Genomic DNA, 20,532 nt, shown 5'->3' with positions numbered 1-20,532 from the left:
AAGGACATGACACACATCCATGCCCGAGGCAGGATTCGAATCTGCGACCGTAGCATACAGCACTGTTAAAGCGCGAGACATGGTGTTACCGGACAGGTGTGTAACGGTGTTGGATGTAGCGCCCGCACTGCATATGGGCTGCGTTCAAGCCTGTCATACGCTCCGTGATGTTTGGGGTTACCGAAAAGCGTCTGCAAGATGGATGCCAAGAAACCTGACCCCAGGTTACAAGAGTGCAAGAACGGGAGTCAGCCTCGATCACTTCATGCGTTACGCTTGAGAGGGTAAAGAATTCCTGTTCGGAATCATCAAAGGAGATGAGACATGGGTGCACCACTTTAGCCTAGAATCCAAGGCCGCCTTAATGATACGGATGCATCCCAGCTCACGAATGAAGAAAAAATGCAAAGTGTCACCCGCCGCAAGAAATGTTATGGCCACATGGGAAAGTGTGATTCTCCTTAGTCTCTGCCAGTGAGGGATCATGAATGCGGCTTGCTACTGCGACAACCTCATTAAACACACCGCCATTCGACGAAAGAGACGGTTCTTGAGTGAAGATTTTGTGCTCATGGACGACAACGCGAAACCACACACAGCAAGGCTCACAGAGGATCAGATTCGTCGCTTCGGATGGGAGAGATTGGATTACCCGACCTACAGCCCGATCTTGCCCCATCGGATTTTCACCTGTTCCCTGCATTGAAAGCTGCACTCTCTGGGCATCACTTGTAAGCCACTGTTGACGTTGAGTTCGATGTGCGACAATTCCTTGCATCGCAGGGCATGGAGTTTTACCAGAGTGGTTCCTTCAAACCATCGCACGCTACGACGTACGTCTCAATGTTAGTGGCGACTATCGGGAAAATTGTGCAAAGTGTGTGTTCGTGCTGTCTTGTTATTTTTGTTTTCGGCAATAAAGTTCTGTGTGAAAAAACAATGATAAAATACTTTCCGAATGTCCAGCGTATTTACATAATTCAAACTATCATTTTTAGCGATTAAAATAAACATTAGAAAAATACATGTGCACCCCATTTGAACTACACTAACGGAAAGTTTCTGCATCAATTCGTTCAAAAATATTGAATATTTATGCCAGTCTTACCCCTCCTCCCGCCGGCCAATGACCATGTCTAACAAGACGCAAGTGTGTTGCGCTGGCGACGGTATGAGACATGGTCAGAAAAAGGGTCAATTTAAACGAAAAAATTAATGATTGTCATGACAATATCGAAGAGTGCTACTTTATCCTTCATATCAATGTTACGATGTTTCCGTCGCCAGTGTAGACACTGAAACAATGTTTAACATCCTAACATACATATCTCAGCTCCTAACATCGATATTTTATAAATATGGATGATCACAGACTATCCCTAATTGTGACTGATAAATAAAAGAGCGAGTTAATTTACTCATCTCGCATGGTAAGGAGCGATCTCTGATAATTATCTGGGAGAAGGTGAAATTTTCAGAGAAGATCGCTTGTTAACAATCTCTGCTGTCAGTTACTGATTTCGCTAAGCTTGGTTACTATCTCATTAAAAGGTTATTACATCTCTCTTATACCAGCCGTACAAGTACTTTTCCTAAAAGATTTGAGAGGCGAGATGAACGATGCATCAGTAAGTCAAGGTTAAAACGACAATACACAGAGCAATTCGCCAAATGTTCGTGTCCCATGCTACACGCTATACATGCTACTGAGTCCTTCATCGCAGCCAGGGCACATCTAGACTAACTGGCGGTGTAGTGTGTGGTATGGGACAAGAGCATTTAGCAAATTACTCTCTATATCATGGTTTTAACTTTGACTCGTCGATGCCCTGTTTATCTCGTCTCTCACATACTTGGCAATATTTCAGGAAGAGTACATGTACAGCTGGTGTAGAAGACAAGTGATAACCTTTTGTTGATATCTGAAGATGGTAACCATGCTTTCCGGAACCGGTGATCGACAAATGATGCTCACAAGCGATCTCTGACAAGAAGTTCACATTCTCTCAAGTAAAAGAGAATCGATGTAAAAACTAAGAATCACTGAAGGTGCGGCGAGTGTGTGGTTTTCCAAGAGACGTAATATTTCCCTGTGGCTGTTGCAGGAAATCTGTCTGGTGGTGTTCTTCGGCGCCGAGTACCTGGTGAGGCTGTGGTCGGCCGGCTGCCGGTCCAAGTACATGGGCTTCTGCGGCCGCCTGCGCTTCATCCGGAAGCCCATCTGCATCATCGGTGAGTCCTGCCCTACTCTAGAAAACTTGTGATATTTACAGAGCAGTTCAGGTTTAAAGCCAATCACATCTTCGTAAAAATCTTAACGGCAGTTACATTTTTATTAGATGTGACTTTTCAGACTTTTCCGTCGTATCTATTACAAATACTGATGCTATGCGATTCGCGTGTATCACGACACAGCAACATATACAGGGTGGTCCATTGATCGTGACCGGGCCAAATATCTCACGAAATAAGCGTCAAACGAAAAAACTACGAAGAACGAAATTTGTCTAGCTTGAAGGTGGAAACCAGATGGCGCTATGGTTGGCCCGCTAGATGGCGCTGCCATAGGTCAAACGGATATCAACTGCTTTTTTTTTTTTTTTTTAATAGGAGCCCCCATTATTTTGTCCATATTCGTGTAATACCTAAGAAAATTGAATGTTTCAGTTGGACCACATTATTCGCTTTGTGATACATGGCGCTATAATAGTCACAAACGTATACGTACGTGGTTTCACGTAACATTCCGCCAGTGTGGACGGTATTTGCTTCGTGATACATTACCCGTGTTAAAATGGACAGTTTACCAATTGCGGAAAACGTCGATATCGTGTTGATGAATGGCTATTGTGAACAAAATGCCCAACGGGCGTGAGCTATGTATGCTGCTCGGTATCCTGGACGACATCATCCAAGTGTCCTGACCGTTCGCCGGATAGTTACATTATTTAAGGGAACAGGAAGTGTTCAGCAACATGTAAAACGTCATCGACGACCTGCAACAAATGATGATGCCCAAGTAGGTGTTTTAGCTGCTGTCGCGGCTAATCCGCACATCGGTAGCAGACAAATTGTCCGAGAATCAGAAATCTCAAAAATGATACATTAACATCGATTGCACCCGTACCATATTTCTATGCACCAGGAATTGCATGGCGACGAGTTTGAAAGTTATGTACAGTTCTCCCAATGGGCACAAGAGAAATTACGGGACGAGGACAGATTTTTTGCACGCGTTCTGTTTAGCGGCGAAGCGTCACTCACCAACAGCAGTAACCTAAACCGGCATAATATGCACTATTGGGCAACGGAAAATCCACGATGGCTGCGACAAGTGGAACATTAGCGACCCTGGCGGGTTAATGTATGGTGCGGCATTATGGGAGGAAGGATAATTGGCCCCCATTTTATCGATGAAAATCTAAATGGTGCAATGTACGCTGATTTCCTACGTAGTGTTTATCGTTGTTCCTGTAAGATGTTTCACTGCATGACACAAATGGCGATGTACTTCCAAACATGATGGATGTGCGGCACAAAGCTCGCGTGCTGTTGAAGCAGTATTGAATAGCATATTTCACGATAGGTGGACTGGTCGTCGAAGTACCATAGCATGGCCCGCACGTTCACCGGATCTGACATCCATGGATTTCTTTCTGTGGGGAAAGTACAAGGATATTTGCTATCGTGATCCACCGACAACGCCTGACAACATGCGTCAGCGCATTCTCAATGCATATGCGAACATTACGGAAGGCGAACTACTCGCTGTTCAGAGGAATGTCGTTACACGTATTGCCAAATGCATTGAGGTTGACAGACATCATTTTGAGCATTTATTGCATTAATGTGGTGTTTACAGGTAAACACACTGTAACAGCATGCGTTCTCAGAAATGATAAATTCATAAAGGTACATGTATCACATTGGAACAACCGAAATAAAATGTTCAAACGTGCCTATGTTCTGTATTTTAATTTAACAAACCTACCTGTTACCAACCGTTCGTCTAAAATTGTGAGCCATTATTACTGTGCCATCTATGACAAAGCGAAAATAGTGGTCCAACTGAAACATTCTATTTCTTTACGTACTACACGAAAATGTAATAAAAAATGGGGGTTCCTATTTTAAAAAACCCAGTTGATATCCGTTTGACCTATGCAGCGCCATCTAGCGGGCCAGCCATAGCGTCATCTGGTTTCCCCCTTCAAGCTAGACAAGTTTCGTTCTTTGTAGTTTTTTCGTTTGACGCTTATTTCGTGAGATATTTAGCCCGGTCACGATCAATGGACCACCCTGTATATGTGATGATCTCTACTACGAAATGATGTAAGCCATACAGATACCAAAACTAATCAAGAATGTTTTATGATCTAAAGAGGGATAATTGCTGGCCGGGACCAGTAATCAATCCTAATAGAGAAGATTTCATGTGCGATTTTGACTCTAATCTCTAACATAAATACAAACTTTAGAACAGATCGCGTACCTCCTCGTTGACAATGTCTTGAAAAAGATATAACAGCCTTGACACGCCTGGGCATTGAGTCAAACAGAGCTTGGATGGCGTGTACAAGTACAGCTACCCATGCAGCTTCAACACGATACCACAGTTCATCAAGAGTAGTGACTGGCGTATTGTGACGAGCCAGTTGCTCGGCCACCATTGACCAGACGTTTTCAGTTGGTGAGAGATCTGATGAATGTGCTGGCCAGGGCAGCAGTCGAACATTTTCTGTATCCAGAAAGGCCCGTACAGGACCTGCAACATGCGGTCGTGCATTATCCTGCTGAAATGTAAGGTTTCGCAGGGATCGAATTAAGGGTAGAGCCACGGATCGTAACACATCTGAAATGTAACGTCCACTGTTCAAAGTTCCGTCAATGCGAACAAGAGGTGACCGAGACGTGTAACCAATCGCACCCCATACCATCATGGCGGGTGACACGCCAGTATGGCGATGACGAATACACGCTTCCAATGTGCGTTCACCGCGATGACGCCAAACACGGATGCGACCATCATGATGCTGTAAACAGAACCTCGATTCATCCGAAAAAATGACGTTTTGCCATTCGTGCACCCAGGTTCGTCGTTGAGTACACCATCGCAGGCGCTCCTGTCTGTGATGCAGAGTCAAGGGTAAGCGCAGCCATGGTGGTCTCCGAGCTGATAGTCCATGCTGTTGCTAACGTCGTCGAACTGTTCGTGCAGATGGTTATTGTCTTGCAAACGTCACCAACTGATGACTCAGGGACCGAGACGTTTCTGCACGATCCGTCACAGCCATGCGGATAAGATGCCTGTCATCTCGACTGCTAGTGATACGAGGCCGTTGGGATCCACACGGGGTTCCGTATTACCCTCCTGAACCCACCGATTCCATATTCTGCTAACAGTCATTGGATCTCGACCAACGCGAGCAGCAATGTCGCGATACGATAAACCGCAAACGCGATAGGCTACAATACGACCTTTATCAAAGTCGGAAACGTGATGGAACGCTTTTCTCCTCCTTTCACGAGGCATCACAACTACGTCTCGCCAGGCAACGCCGGTCAACTGCTGTTTGTGTATGAGAAATCGGTTGGAAACTTTCCTCATGTCAGCACGTTATAGGTGTCGCCACCGGCGCCATTCTTGTGTGAATGCTCTGAAAAGCTAATCATTTGCAAATCATAGCATCTTCTTCCTGTCGGTTAAATTTCGCGTCTGTAGCACGATATCTTCGTGTAGCAATTTTAATGACCAGTAGTAGCGTAACCCCGTGGTCTAGGGACCGTCGAGTGAAAAATTTAATTTTTCCTCGAACTCGAAAAAAAAAGGGGGTAGCGTCTTTGATTCATAATCAAAAAATCTTCGGTCCCGGGTTAGATCCCCGCCACTGCCTAAATTTTGATAAATAATCAGCATTGGCGGCCGAAGACTTCCGGCATAAGAAGTCAGCCTCATTCTGCCAACGGCTTTTTCAAAGAGGGCGGAGGAGCGGATAGAGGTTCAGGGCACTGTCTTGTCCTAGGGGTGGGAAATTGCCCCTAAAGGCGGAAGAATCAGCAATGATCAACGACATGAGGATGCAGAAGGCAATGGAAACCACTGCATTAAAGACACGTAACGTGTATCCACAGGATATGTGGCCTGTAATTGAAGAAGTGTCATGATGATCTCTCCATTGGCAAAAGATTCCGGAATAGTCCCCCATTCGGATCTCCGGGAGGGGACTGCCAAGGGGGAGGTTACCATGAGAAAAAGATTGAATAATCAACGAAAGGATAACGTTCTACGAGTCGGGGCGTGGAATGTCAGAAGCTTGAACGTGGTATGGAAACTAGAAAATCTGAACAGGGAGATGCAAAGGCTTAATCTAGATATAGTAGGGGTCAGTGAAGTGAAGTGGAAGGAAGACAAGGATTTCTGGTCAGACGAGTATCGGGTAATATCAACAGCAGCAGAAAATGGTATAACAGGTGTAGGATTCGTTATGAATAGGAAGATAGGGCAGAGGGTGTGTTACTGTGAGCAGTTCAGTGACCGGGCTGTTCTAATCAGAATCGACAGCAGACCAACACCGACAACGATAGTTCAGGTATACATGCCGACGTCGCAGGCTGAAGATGAACAGATAGAGAAAGTGTATGAGGATATTGAAAGGGTAATGCAGTATGTAATGGGGGACGAAAATCTAATAGTCATGGGCGACTGGAATGCAGTTGTAGGGGAAGGAGTAGAAGAAAAGGTTACAGGAGAATATGGGCTTGGGACAAGGAATGAAAGAGGAGAAAGACTAATTGAGTTCTGTAACAAGTTTCAGCTAGTAATAGCGAATACCCTGTTCAAGAATCACAAGAGGAGGAGGTATACTTGGAAAAGGCCGGGAGATACGGGAAGATTTCAATTAGATTACATCATGGTCAGACAGAGATTCCGAAATCAGATACTGGATTGTAAGGCGTACCCAGGAGCAGGTATAGACTCAGCTCACAATATAGTAGTGATGAAGAGTAGGCTGAAGTTCAAGACATTGGTCAGGAAAAATCAATACGCAAAGAAGTGGGACACGGAAGTACTAAGGAATGACGAGATACGTTTGAAGTTCTCTAACGCTATAGATACAGCAATAAGGAACAGCGCAGTAGGCAGTACAGTTGAAGAGAAATGGACATCTCTAAAAAGGGCCATCACAGAAGTTGGGAAGGAAAACATAGGTACAAAGAAGGTAGCTGCGAAGAAACCATGGGTAACAGAAGAAATACTTCAGTTGATTGATGAAAGGAGGAAGTACAAACATGTTCCGGGAAAATCACGAATACAGAAATACAAGTCGCTGAAGAATGAAATAAATAGGAAGTGCAGGGAAGCTAAGACGAAATGGCTGCAGGAAAAATGTGAAGACATCGAAAAAGATATGATTGTCGGAAGGACAGACTCAGCATACAGGAAAGTCAAAACAACCTTTGGTGACATTAAAAGCAACGGTGGTAACATTAAGAGTGCAACGGGAATTCCACTGTTAAATGCAGAGGAGAGAGCAGATAGGTGGAAAGAATACATTGAAAGCCTCTATGAGGGTGAAGATTTGTCTGATGTGATAGAAGAAGAAACAGGAGTCGATTTACAAGATATAGGGGATCCAGTATTAGAATCGGAATTTAAAAGAGCTTTGGAGGACTTACGGTCAAATAAGGCAGAAGGGATAGATAACATTCCATCAGAATTTCTAAAATCATTGGGGGAAGTGGCAACAAAACGACTATTCACGTTGGTGTGTAGAATATATGAGTCTGGCGACATACCATCTGCCTTTCGAAAAAGGATCATCCACACAATTCCGAAGACGGCAAGAGCTGACAAGTGCGAGAATTATCGCACAATCAGCTTAACAGCTCATGCATCGAAGCTGATTACAAGAATAATATACAGAAGAATGGAAAAGAAAATTGAGAATGCGCTAGGTGACGATCAGTTTGGCTTTAGGAAAAGTAAAGGAACGAGAGAGGCAATTCTGACGTTACGGCTAATAATGGAAGCAAGGCTAAAGAAAAATCAAGACACTTTCATAGGATTTGTGGACCTGGAAAAAGCGTTCGACAATATAAAATGGTGCAAGCTGTTCGAGATTCTGAAAAAAGTAGGGGTAAGCTATAGGGAGAGACGGGTCATATACAATATGTACAACAACCAAGAGGGAACAATAAGAGTGGACGATCAGGAACGAAGTGCTCGTATTAAGAAGGGTGTAAGACAAGGCTGTAGCCTTTCGCCCCTACTCTTCAATCTGTACATCGAGGAAGCAATGATGGAAATATAAGAAAGGTTCAGGAGTGGAATTAAAATACAAGGTGAAAGGCTATCAATGATAAGATTCGCTGATGACATTGCTATCCTGAGTGAAAGTGAAGAAGAATTAAATGATCTGCTGAACGGAATGAACAGTCTAATGAGTACACAGTATGTTTGAGAGTAAATCGGAGAAAGACGAAGGTAATGAGAAGTAGTAGAAATGAGAACAGCGAGAAACTTAACATCAGAATTGATGGTCACGAAGTCAATGAAGTTAAGGAATTCTGCTACCTAGGTAGTAAAATAACCAATGACGGACGGAGCAAGGAGGACATCAAACGCAGACTCGCTATGGCAAAAAAGGCATTTCTGGCCAAGAGAAGTCTACTAATATCAAATACCGGCCTTAATTTGAGGAAGAAATTTCTGAAGATGTACGTCTGGAGTACAGCATTATATGGTAGTGAAACATGGACTGTGGGAAAACCGGAACAGAAGAGAATCGAAGCATTTGAGATGTGATGCTATAGACGAATGTTGAAAATTAGGTGGACTGATAAGGTAACGAATGCGGAGGTTCTACGCAGAATCGGAGAGGAAAGGAATATGTGGAAAACACTGATAAAGAGAAGGGACAGGATGATAGGACATCTGCTAAGACATGAGGGAATGACTTCCATGGTACTAGAGGGAGCTGTAGAGGGCAAAAACTGTAGAGGAAGACAGAGATTGGAATACGTCAAGCAAATAATTGAGGACGTAGGTTGCAAGTGCTACTCTGAGATGAAGAGGTTAACACAGGAAAGGAATTCGTGGCGGGCCGCATCAAACCAGTCAGTAGACTGAAGACAAAAAAAAAGGAAAAAAGTGTAAATACCAAAATACATCTCTATATCACAGTATAACAGCGTGAGGAAAATACAGTGATGAATTTCCAATTTTTTTGTTATATATTTGAGCCTCAGGCGCTGCTTACAGCTTATTAACAAATCATCGGAATACGTTACATAGTAACTTGTCAAGTGCAGGCGCGGTGGGTACATATCTGGTCCTGTTCACTTACGGGCTAATATGTAATGTACTACAATCACGTAGCAATGGTTCGGTAAGTCGAACCTGATGATGATAATGGAAAACGATGAAATCTTGTCGACAACTGTGTGGCTTGGAAACGAGCTATGCTATCGTACACCCTATCCTACATCTGTCTAAAGCCTGAAATTCATCTCCAACTACAGGTGTGATTTGACCTCATTTCCAAATAGTAGGAGAGGAGATTAGGCATGATGACAGATGAAGTACAGTGGGTGATAGCGCAACTCTGGTCAGAAATCAGAGACGCACTCAGACATCTATATTTCGATAAAAGACCAACCAGTACTATAATAATACTCACGACTGAACAAGGCAAAGAGGCACTGAAGTAGGTGTCAGATGCCTAGGTAGGAGATAGTTGTGACTGAACTGTGAGATAACGCTCGGTGAAGCAAGAAAAATAAAACTGTTAAGTAATGAGGGAAAACGTACAAAACAAATAAATAAAATGTATTTGAGTGCGAGCGAGAAACATAGTATCTAATGAAGGCATTTGACAGCAGACGTGATACTTCAGTCACGGTATGGAGGCGCTGGTGGTCCGGAAACGATGGTAATTACGAGTTGCCATCGTAATTATGGATGATATGATAGTCACAACTAGCAAGCAACAAGATCATTGACAGTTCCTTGGACTAAGCAGTAACCTTTATCGATCTTCCGTACCACTCAATGTATCGCCTTGTCGGAAGAACGATGTCGTCGATGATGCGGTCTAAAGACTGGCTACACCAGCCACGGAAACGCGAATTATCGGCAGAGTAACGCGGGGACCTGTGAGGCAGATCTCTTGCTGTGGGAGTTATTTCAGAACTCTGAATTAGAAGAAGCCAGCCGTCTGCAGAGAATGCTCAATGTTCATAGAGGGCGTATATTCAACTGCACAATTTTGAACAGGCCGCTTAGCTGCGTTAGGTTCTGGAGTATTCGTGCTCGAAGGACAGTTCAGCCTTAGCACAAAAGGCCCCCTTACAATGGAGCCGTAAATTTGGCTGTAATTAGTAGTGTCTTAGTTAATTTCAATTACATCCAGTAAAAATTATGGACAATACCTTCATATCGGAGCAACATTACTGTCTATTTGGTATCTCTCTTCTGCCGTCGGAACTTTTCGCACACGGCGTATCCTTGAATTCTATTGAAAAGAGCAAACTGTACACTACAGCCACACAGGGGTAGGGTGAAAATACGGAAAACAGTGCGAAAAGAGCATGCTTGAAGATTCTAGCCGATCCTAGAGGTTGCGCTGTTCTGTATGATCACGAACTGCACCTGCACAGTGACCTTGATACATGACAAATGACAGTCGTGTTCAGAACAGTGTTCTGAGTAGTTTAGAGTGCGTTATGTCGGAGTTAAGTGATTTCCAATGAGGGAAAATTGTTGGTGCTCGAATGGTAGGTGCTACGGTAACCAAGGAAGTCGAAGTGTTTGAAGAAGTACCATATTGAAGATTTGTACCGCATACAGGGAAGCGGAAAAACGCCATCCGCTTAGGCATAACGCAGACGAAATTATGTGATGAGTAATCGTGACAAACGGCTATTGACGTGGACTGAGACGAAAAGTAAGAGGACGGGAGCTGCAAATGTCACTGAATGTGGCACTCGAGAACCCTACCAGTACCAAAACAGTACGAAGGGGGCTCCATGAGCAGGGAATTTCAGGGCAAGCTGGAATTCCAAAACCACACATCAGTGACGCAAATGCCCCTAACAGAAAACCGTGGTGTCGAAGCCATAAAACGTGAACTATGGGGGAATGGAAGAAAGTCATTTGATCTAAAAGTCTTGTTTCAGACTGTTTTCAATTTTTGGCCGAGGTTACGTACCAAGAGTGAAACATGGCGGGCGTTCGGCGATGCTTTGGGTGGCCATATCGTTGTATTGCACGGACCCTATGGGCACTCTGCTAGATCACGTTACTGCCAACGCTTATGTGACCATTTTGGCAGATCAACTGCATCCCGCGTTTGCTCCCGAATGGTGTTATGCTGTGCTCCAAGACGACAGAGCGCCTGTTCAAACAGCTTGCATCGTCCAGGACTAAAGTGCGCGTCATATATCTCGGCGGCCGAGTTAAGGTTCGTTCTGCGCATCTGACGTCAAAACATACAGTCAGCCAATGAACAGAGAACGACGTTGCCAGATCTCGACTGTAGTACAGAGCACGGACGAGTGTCTTCAGTTTTAGAAACGTTCAGTCATAAATAAAGTAATAGAACAAAAGCAATGTCTTGATAGCAGACTTTGTTTTTTGAAAGTTTGGAAAAACCATACTTTATGCCAATTGCTTCATTTTCTATTAATTAATTAAACCAAACAAGCAATAAGACTCTTAATTCAGGCGATAGCAAGGAAAGGTGTTTGTATCAATTTCACGAACCGCTTTTTCGCAATAAAGAACAGCGGTAATTGTTTATTTCCTATTGTACTTCGACGAAGTGCGAATAATTCATAGGCATACCAACAGTGTTTGTCAGAATTTTGCGTGACGTGTTAGTCCTTGTTGTTGTTGTTGTGGTCTTCAGTCCTGAGACTGGTTTGATGCAGCTCTCCATGCTACTCTATCCTGTGCAAGCTTCTTCATCTCCCAGTACCTACTGCAATGTACATCCTTCTGAATCTGCTTAGTGTATTGATCTCTTGTATGGAGAAATATTGCAGCACGAGCGGCGTTAGCGTAATGGTTAAGGCGTTGGATTAGAAGGCGATAGGTAACTGGTTCAAACCTTGTGCGACGCAAAATATTTTTTTTTATTTTAAAACAATATCGAAGTGTCTTACTTCACGAATTTTATTCGTTTGAATGCAGTTTTTTGAAATTTCTAGTGCTTTGTCTCTTCATTAACCCTTTCGCTGCTGCAGTCACGTGCTCCCCGCATTCCGCGCTGTGCGCGATTTTGTCATCACTGCACTGCTCGCCTGTGCAGACACATGGTGTTTCCACTGCTTTGACACACTTATCATTCGATTTCACAAAAACTATTTGGCCCAAAAATTAGATTTTTACACCTCTTCTTGTCTGATACCTTCCCCCCATAAATGACTTAATTTTGTTTCGATGTTCAACCCAGTTAATTTTGCAGCATTAAATGTAGTAAACCATTGCACGAAATTTTGAAGAGTTTGCAGAGGTAGAAGTCCATAGCGTATACTTTCCGTATGGTCGATTTTAGTTGCCACAATGTTCAGAATGAAATGTGGACAAGGTACCTAAATTTCATATAAAATTTACTGTATAACAATATCTCATTTAATTTAAGTACCACATAGGTGTCGTATGTAATATTGAGAAATATTCCGTCTTTCGCGACTGTAATAAAAGTTTTATTTACACCAGGCGCGTTTGGCTTTATTTTAAAGCACTTCAGTCAGTCAAAGGAAGTGGGGGGAAGGTATCAGTCAAGAAGATGTGTAAAAATCTAATTTTTGGGCCAAATAGTTGTTGTGGAATCGAATGATAAATGTGTCAAAGCAGTCGGAAACACCATGTGTCAACACAGGCGATCAGTGCAGTGACAAAATCGCGCACAGCGCGGAATACGGGGAGCACGTCTCTGTAGCAGCGAAAGGGTTAATGCGACCGTGGTGGCTTTACTTCATAAACTGCGCGCTCCCCCCTAAACGTAAGCTTGCGAACTATACTGTACTATGGCGCTGTTTCTCTTGGCGCGTGCGTCGTGTGCAACTGGCAACGCAGCAATCTCCCGCGTCTGGGCGGGCATGCGCGAGCCGCCAAGATAAAAGAATTCAACTATAGTTCTGTGAGTACCACATTCACCAAATCTCAATATTATTGAGCCTTTGTGGTGTACGTTGGAGAGATCGCTATCATGCTTCATAATCGTTACCTGAACTTAGCTCTATTTTGTAGAATTGTACAAAATTCCACTGCGACATGGCTGGAAACTGTTTTTAACGCCAACGGGTTTCCTACACCGTATTAGGTATGGTACTGTGTTTTCGGTGTTTCCATTTCTTTTGTCCACCCCCGTATTTTTGGCCAAGCGGCCTTCACATTTAGCACTCACTGCCTAACTATCGGGACATACTTCGCTTTACTGAAAGCTATGAAAATTGAGAAGATAATCGTCAAATGCGCTCATGTGCTGTCACATTTGACCTTTCGACACTGTGGCACAAAATTCGTCGGCGACTTTGTCCGAACGTAAATGAATTATAACAGCTTTACAGCAAGCGTGATTTTCTTGAACCTGTTTTCGTCTTGTACTGTTCCACACATCAGTCTCAACCACAGAAGTATAGCGTAATATTGGTCTTCTAGACATCACGAGAATTTTTACCACCAAAATTTCCGTATTTCCATAACGGCAGAGACTCGCAAATGGGTTTGACTACTGGCGTAGTTCGGCCGTCGCTAACTCGATATCGCCTACCGTATTCAGAAAGATCCTCTCTGTGTTACGAGCGCGCAGACAATTACAACTGCAGACCAGTCATAACACTTTCTGCAGTATTCAGAGCGTCCGCGGCTGCTATATGGAAATGAGAATACGTCCTTACTCAGCCAAGCATATTCACCGCACGCATTCTGCGAGGATTAAAAAGCCCCACCGCTTTATGGACTCATCGTATCAAACAATGTTCCCTCTTCCTCCTTCCATCATCTATGTGAGTGGTTCCTGTCTGCATGCTGTTGAGTGCTTTCTGCTCTTCGAGTTTTTTACGTATTAAAGTAATGAATACACAGATTGGATGGCACATATATGAATATTAGACTGCAATTTATCGTGGAAACGTGAGGTACTTCCGATACCGTCTCAGAATTGTGCATATTGCACTTATACTTTTATTTTAAAAACCTAACTGTGTGACACGATATATTACATACAAAATACACTGTCGGAAAAAATGCAATACCCTCAAGGAAAATGTCTGTTTACCGACAAGTTATGTGACGCGTAGTTCATCGTTGCAGGAGTAAATGATAAGAGATTCAGAGCAAATGAAACACACGTGTCACAGTAAAGTGTGATAAAGCAGTCGCGTCTGTAAACAGTGTACCTCACTTTGGCAGCAACTCATGTGCTTATTTTCACATGCAAACGATCGTAACGGCATCCTGTGATACACTGTCGCAAGAATCATTGTTACAATTCGTGAATGGTTCATGCTGGCCCTGGAGAACGAGCAAGTACCCGCCTCATCTTGCTGCGAGGGATCTGGAGATCTTTTCGACCAGGACAGCTATTATACACTACGAAGAGCCCGTTGGGTACCAGAAGTCTTACGTGGACGTGTATTGTCAGGCTGAAAAAGTACTTCACCTTCATAGCGAAGAAATGGCAGTATCACGGGGAAAACAACCTGTGCAATTTAGCGGGCACGGTCTACTTTCGTCTGCAGAAATACCAAATGTGACCGCGATGGCTCCAATCACGATCTCGGTTGAGATCTGTGTGTCGAGGGTACATGCACGCTGGCATAGACTGCTTAGCAGATCTAAGCCATGTACGTGACGTCCATCACTGGAATACAAGCAGGACGTAGTCTCATCACTTAAGACGACAGAGCTCCGTTCCACTCCCCAATCAACTCTTTCACGACACCTGAGTAGCCCTGCTTGGCAGTGTCGTGGTGTCAGAGATGGCCTGCCCAGAGGAACACGTGATTTTAATCCTGCTGCAAGCAGACTTACCGAAAGCTCAAAATGCGACCCCGTTCAAATGGCTGCACCTGTTGAAGAAGAGTGCGTACTCGTCGGTGGCGCAGGTTTGTACTCTATAAAGAGTGTTGTAGACACTTTTCACCTATAAACTCAGTTAAATACGATTTTCCAGTGCCTGAGTAGTTCAGAAGTACGATTCAATGCTCCTGCGGACATACATGCGTGTCCGAAGGAACAGGCACTGCGGCGAATGCGAATGCATTTCATTTACAGCACAGTTAACGTCTATAGAGACAACAGAAGGCGCACAGAAAGCCTCCTGAGCACTGTCTGATGGCCGATGACCACGAAAAATAAATCACTAACACTACAACCACTCAATATGCGCATATTACACCATGGTGCCTCTGCACATGGTCCTCAGGGGACATCAAAAACTCCCGGTTCCCAGAACTCCTGAAGATAGACATTGACAGTGGATATTATATCACAGACGCAGTCCCTTTGACTGTTCAGAGATGTCACTAAACCCGCCCAAAGATGTAAACGACCATGCATGAGCAGCGCCTATTAGACGCAGGGGGTCTGACACCGATCAGTTCCAGTCATTCCACCAGGAAGGAGGTACACGACTCGTGTTTCCTGTTGTTCAACCATGCCTACACGGTCAATACCGCGATTCGATCGCGTACGCATTGTTACTTTGTGCCAGAAAGGGCTCCCAACAAGGGAAACGTCCAGGCGTCTCGGAGTGAACCACAGCAACGTTGTTCGGGCATGGAGGAGATACAGAGAGACACGAACTGTCGATGACATGCCTCGCCCAGGCCGCCTGAGGGCTACTACTGCAGTGGATGACCGCTACCTAAGGATTATAACTAGGAGGAGCCCCGACAGCAACGCCACCATCTTGAATAATGCTTTTCGTGCATCCATAGGACGTCGTGTTACGATTCAAAGTGTGCGCACTAGCCGGCATGATGCGCAACTTCACTCCCGACGTCCATGGCGAGCTCCATCTCTGCAGCACGTTAGAGATGGGCCCAACAACATGCCGAATGGAGTGCTCAGGATTGGCACCACGTTCTCTTCACCGACGAGTGTCGCATATGTCTTCAACCAGACAGTCCGAGACGTGTTTGGAGGCAACCCAGTCAGGTTGAACGCCTTAGACACACTGTCCAGCGAGCGCAACAAGGTGGAGGTTTCCTGCTGTGTTGGGGTGGCAATATGTGGGGCCGACGTGCGCCGCTGGTGGTCATGAAAGGCGCCGTAACGGCTTTACGATAGGTGAATGCCATCCTCCGACTGTTAGTGCAGCCATATTGGCAGCCTATTGACGTGGCATAGGTCTTCATGGACGACAATTCGCGCCCCCATCGTGCTCATTTTGAGAATGACTTCCTTCAGGATAACGACATCGGATGCACCAACCACTCTGAGGGATCTACGCCGAATCGCCGTTGAGGAGTGGGACAATCTGGACCAACAGTGCCTTGATGAACTTGTCGATAGTATGCCACGACGAATACAGGCAATGCATGTGTGAGTTTAGAGGTACCGGTGTGTACAGCAATCTGGACCACCACCTTTGAAGGTCTCGCTGTATGGTGGTACAACATGCAATGTGTGGTTTTCATGAGTAAAAAAAATGGCGGAAATGATGTTTATGTTGAACTCTACTCCAATTTTCTGTACAGGTTCCGGAACTCTCGGAACCGAGATGACGCAAATCATTTATTTGCCGTGTCTGTTTTCTCCGGCAGTGTATGCTGTGTTGATGAATCCTCGTTACAGAGCAATGCGGCTACATTTCAACGCTTGCACCACACAAAGATTGTTATTTTGACTAGGAATATAAGCGCACCAAGCACTTCCAGGAGAAAACACTCTGATTCCATGGAATACCGTTTCTAGCCATCAAAATTGCCTCTTTTCGGAGGGGAAGAGAGTACACACGGTTATCTACGTATGCGGATGCGAATCATTGATGACTACATCCAGCAGAGCTACCAAATTGAAAGGATGTTGACTGTCACGTATCTCCCTCTGTTCCTAATAATACAGACATTCTGTGTACGATTAAGATCGGTTGTTTTAGCCGACCAGTCGACGTGTGATAAGATGCGTGAGTATCTGTCAAACCAAGAACGTATGTGAAAACAAGCAAATAAGCCTGTCGTCGTTCTAGAAAGCAGCAGTGCGCAGAGGATATTCGTGACGAAAATGTACAAGATGGAGTAACATTTGGCCATCGAGAATATTAAAATAAACATTCTGTTTCATTTCCGGGTAATGGTACGAGAAACACCACACACTGTGGATTAAACGCCTCGTTGAACAGTCTGTCCACTCGACGCTTTAACAAACAAACAAACAAACAAACAAAAAGTCGTCTCCACACATCTACTGTCACTGAACCCTGATAGTCAAGGGAAGGCAGGTTTCTGTTACGATTGTGGACGGGGCCGTAGAGTGATTTACTGTTTGCTGCCTTTTACATTTACACACAATTTATTTTAAACCAGTAATTCCAGACTCAACAATAAATAAAAATACCACACGTTATTAACGAAGGAATAGACAACTGTATAAATAATAGTGTTTTCAGTGAGTTACAATTTAGTAAATCACCATTAAATACAGATACAGCAGATAATGTTTTAAAAGGAAGCCACTGTGATCTGGGCAGAAGGCCTTACACGCCAGGAATGGCAATAAATTAAGAGTTGTTTAAAACTCGATGCAACTTACAAATTACAGGTATAGAAATATTAAAGGCAAGTCGCCACAAAGACAGCAAAAGGCAACAGACGCCAGGAATGGCAGTAAATAAGGTTTTAAGGCTTACTGCTAAAATACAAATACCAAATCAGAATTTTAAGGAAAATGACCACAATCACGGCTGAAGGCCTTACACACCAGGAACGGGAATAATACAAAAAATTGGGAAACCTGCTATAAAACAGAAAATACAATAGCAAAAGTTAATTAAAACAACAAGCAACTGATCACCAAACGGGTGAAATAAGATGGAAAATTTTGTAATACAACCCTTAACATCCACTGAACACTACACTGCTAGATTTATTCCATAAGGCGACCATAGCTATTAACTAGACATATATAACCTTTAATGTAGGCATTTCAACGTATTGTAATAAATAATACAATAATAAAACACAAGGACAAGTACATAAGTTCCTTAAAGGGTACTGAGACAGATTATACCCGTAGAATGCGTGGACTGCAGGAGCGTTACACTGAACTACTGGCCATCAGACCACCTTTTAGAACACACATGTCTTACAAGAACCAAGGGGCCACAGACAGTGCTCCAGGAATCGACCTCTGAGAAAGCCCGGCAAAAAACACTTTCGCGAGCAATGAGGTGGGCAGCCAAGAGTTGCCTTCACTTCACAAGATGGTAACTCAGACTAGTGGCAGTCTAACGAATGACTAATGATAATCTAGCTGAAGCTACCTGACGTCCGGTAAACCAAATGCAAGGATGGAACAATATGTCAAAGCCGGAACCGGCGGTATGCACTACGTCCCCAGAATACTGTGCTTAGAATACCCGGAACGAGAAAGCAATCACTACCACCAGAGTAGAAGAATCACCAACTGGCCTACAATCAAGAAAGCTGTCAAAACTACACGCCTTACTGGACAGTAGCGGCAAGACGAGGAAACGTACACTGCCGTTACATACACTTACCCCCAGGGCAGATAACTGGGGCGTTAGCGGCCACCAGGCAAGAAAAATTACCGCTGGTTGAACTTAACAAATTGCAACAAGTTGAACGCAGTAAATAGTAATAAGAAGTCGACATCTACCTTCCCCAAGCACTCCACTCGCTGCTCTTCGCCTCAGCGACACTACGAGTAGCAACACGAACTAAGTCACTGGAGAATCGCGAGATGGGCGGGAGCAACTTCAACAAGGGAGCAAATTCAATCAAGCAACCAATACATTGCCCCCAAAGGGCAGAACAGACGGCACCAGAAAATGAACAGCCCACCAACACCCACATCAGCAACTACGCCTCCTTAATCCAGGACAAACCGGCTGCATCGACATTAGGCCCATGTATTACCGACCAACTCAACTCTACCGACCACCGACCCCTTAGACAGTCGTGCGCCCGTAAGCTCCCTGAACAGCTCATCGTACTTCACATGTGCCTCTTTTGTTTCCCCCCCCCCTCCTCCTCCCCTCCCTCTTTCCTACCCCCTTCCCCTCCTCCTCTTGCTCTCCTCCCCTCCACCCCTCCCCCGCCCTCGCTCCCCCGCAGCCCTCCCCCGTCCTCCCTCCCCTCTCCCTCCATCCCTACTCCCCTCCCTCCCTCCAATAAACTACAACCAAAGACAAAAGACAACTAACAGGCGACCGAAGCCCTGCCCGGCTACTAGACAAAGACGGATCGCATCGGTAGGCAAAGATGTAAGGACATAGTCTTCACTTTTTAAAGTAACCTAGTTCCCCATTAATACAACATCGCTGACAATGTAGTGCGCTAACGCACGTCATGGGACAACTGACTACTCTTAACAATCGATTGGCCAGTCGACTGTTTTTTCGTTCAGTCGGTTATTTTTCAATCGAATGAAACAACCGAATGAAACCAAACCCTACGGCCATGTTAGCCATACGAACATTTTCACTCACTCTCCGGATACGAGTGGTACTACTTATTGCAGAGCAACCGATTGACACAAGTCTGTGACACGTCCGGCAGCCACTTCGATTATACATGAACCATGACTTGGAAACTTTTTTTGAAACAAATAACGTGTCATGTTTCAAGGAGATGTGAATAAACTATATGTCTAGGCATTAAGTGTTATCAAAATTCGTGTACTTATTTACTTAAATACGATTTTTTCGTAAATCTGTCATTAAATATAGTTTTCTTCGTAGTTAAAAACTGCGAATACGTTATAAGTTTATGTTTACATAAACGAACAATTACTTTTTTTATTTGAATAAGCTGTCTCTCTCCCTCCCTCCCTCCCTCTCTCTCTCTCTCTCTCTCTCTCTCTCTCTCTCTCTCTCTCTCTCTTCCCGCTGTTTTGACCCATCACTGATAGCTGTATTTCGGTAACCGTTGAGATGACGTAAACAGAAAGTTTATACACTGAAGAACCAAAGAAACTGGTAGACCTGCCTATTATCGTGTAGGCCTCCCACGAGCATGCAAAACTGCCTCAGCACGACGTGGCGTGGACTCAACTAATGTCTGAAGTAGTGCTGGAGGGAGTTGACACCATGAATCCTGCAGGGCTGTCCATAAATGCGCAAGAGTACGTGCTGGTGGAGATCTTTCCAGAACAGCACGTTGCAGGGCATCCCAGATATGCTCGATCATGTTCATGTTTGGGGAGTTTGGTGGCTTGAGGAAATGTTTAAACTCAGAAGAGTGTTCCTGGAGTCGCTCTGTAACAATTCTGTCATGTGGTGTGTCGCATTGTCCTGCTGGAACTGCCCAAGTCCGTCGGAAAGGACATGAATGGATGCA

At 44.4% G+C, this 20,532-nt stretch overlaps 1 protein-coding gene across 1 annotated transcript in view; it reads left to right on the top strand.

Annotated features, from left to right (window-relative positions):
• LOC126252283 (potassium voltage-gated channel subfamily KQT member 1-like) overlaps nucleotides 1-20,532 on the top strand; it is a 307,638-nt gene that overhangs the window by 127,023 nt on the left and 160,083 nt on the right. The window contains exon 3 of the mRNA XM_049953157.1: nucleotides 2,106-2,232. Within this exon, the coding sequence (XP_049809114.1) occupies nucleotides 2,106-2,232 (127 nt within the window). The remainder of the gene's footprint in view (nucleotides 1-2,105; nucleotides 2,233-20,532) is intronic.

Source organism: Schistocerca nitens, chromosome 4, assembly GCF_023898315.1.
Source record: "Schistocerca nitens isolate TAMUIC-IGC-003100 chromosome 4, iqSchNite1.1, whole genome shotgun sequence".
Taxonomy (NCBI): Eukaryota; Metazoa; Arthropoda; class Insecta; order Orthoptera; family Acrididae; genus Schistocerca; species Schistocerca nitens.
The sequence above is the reverse complement of the archived record's forward strand: the minus strand, read 5'-3'. Positions and strand labels throughout refer to the sequence as shown.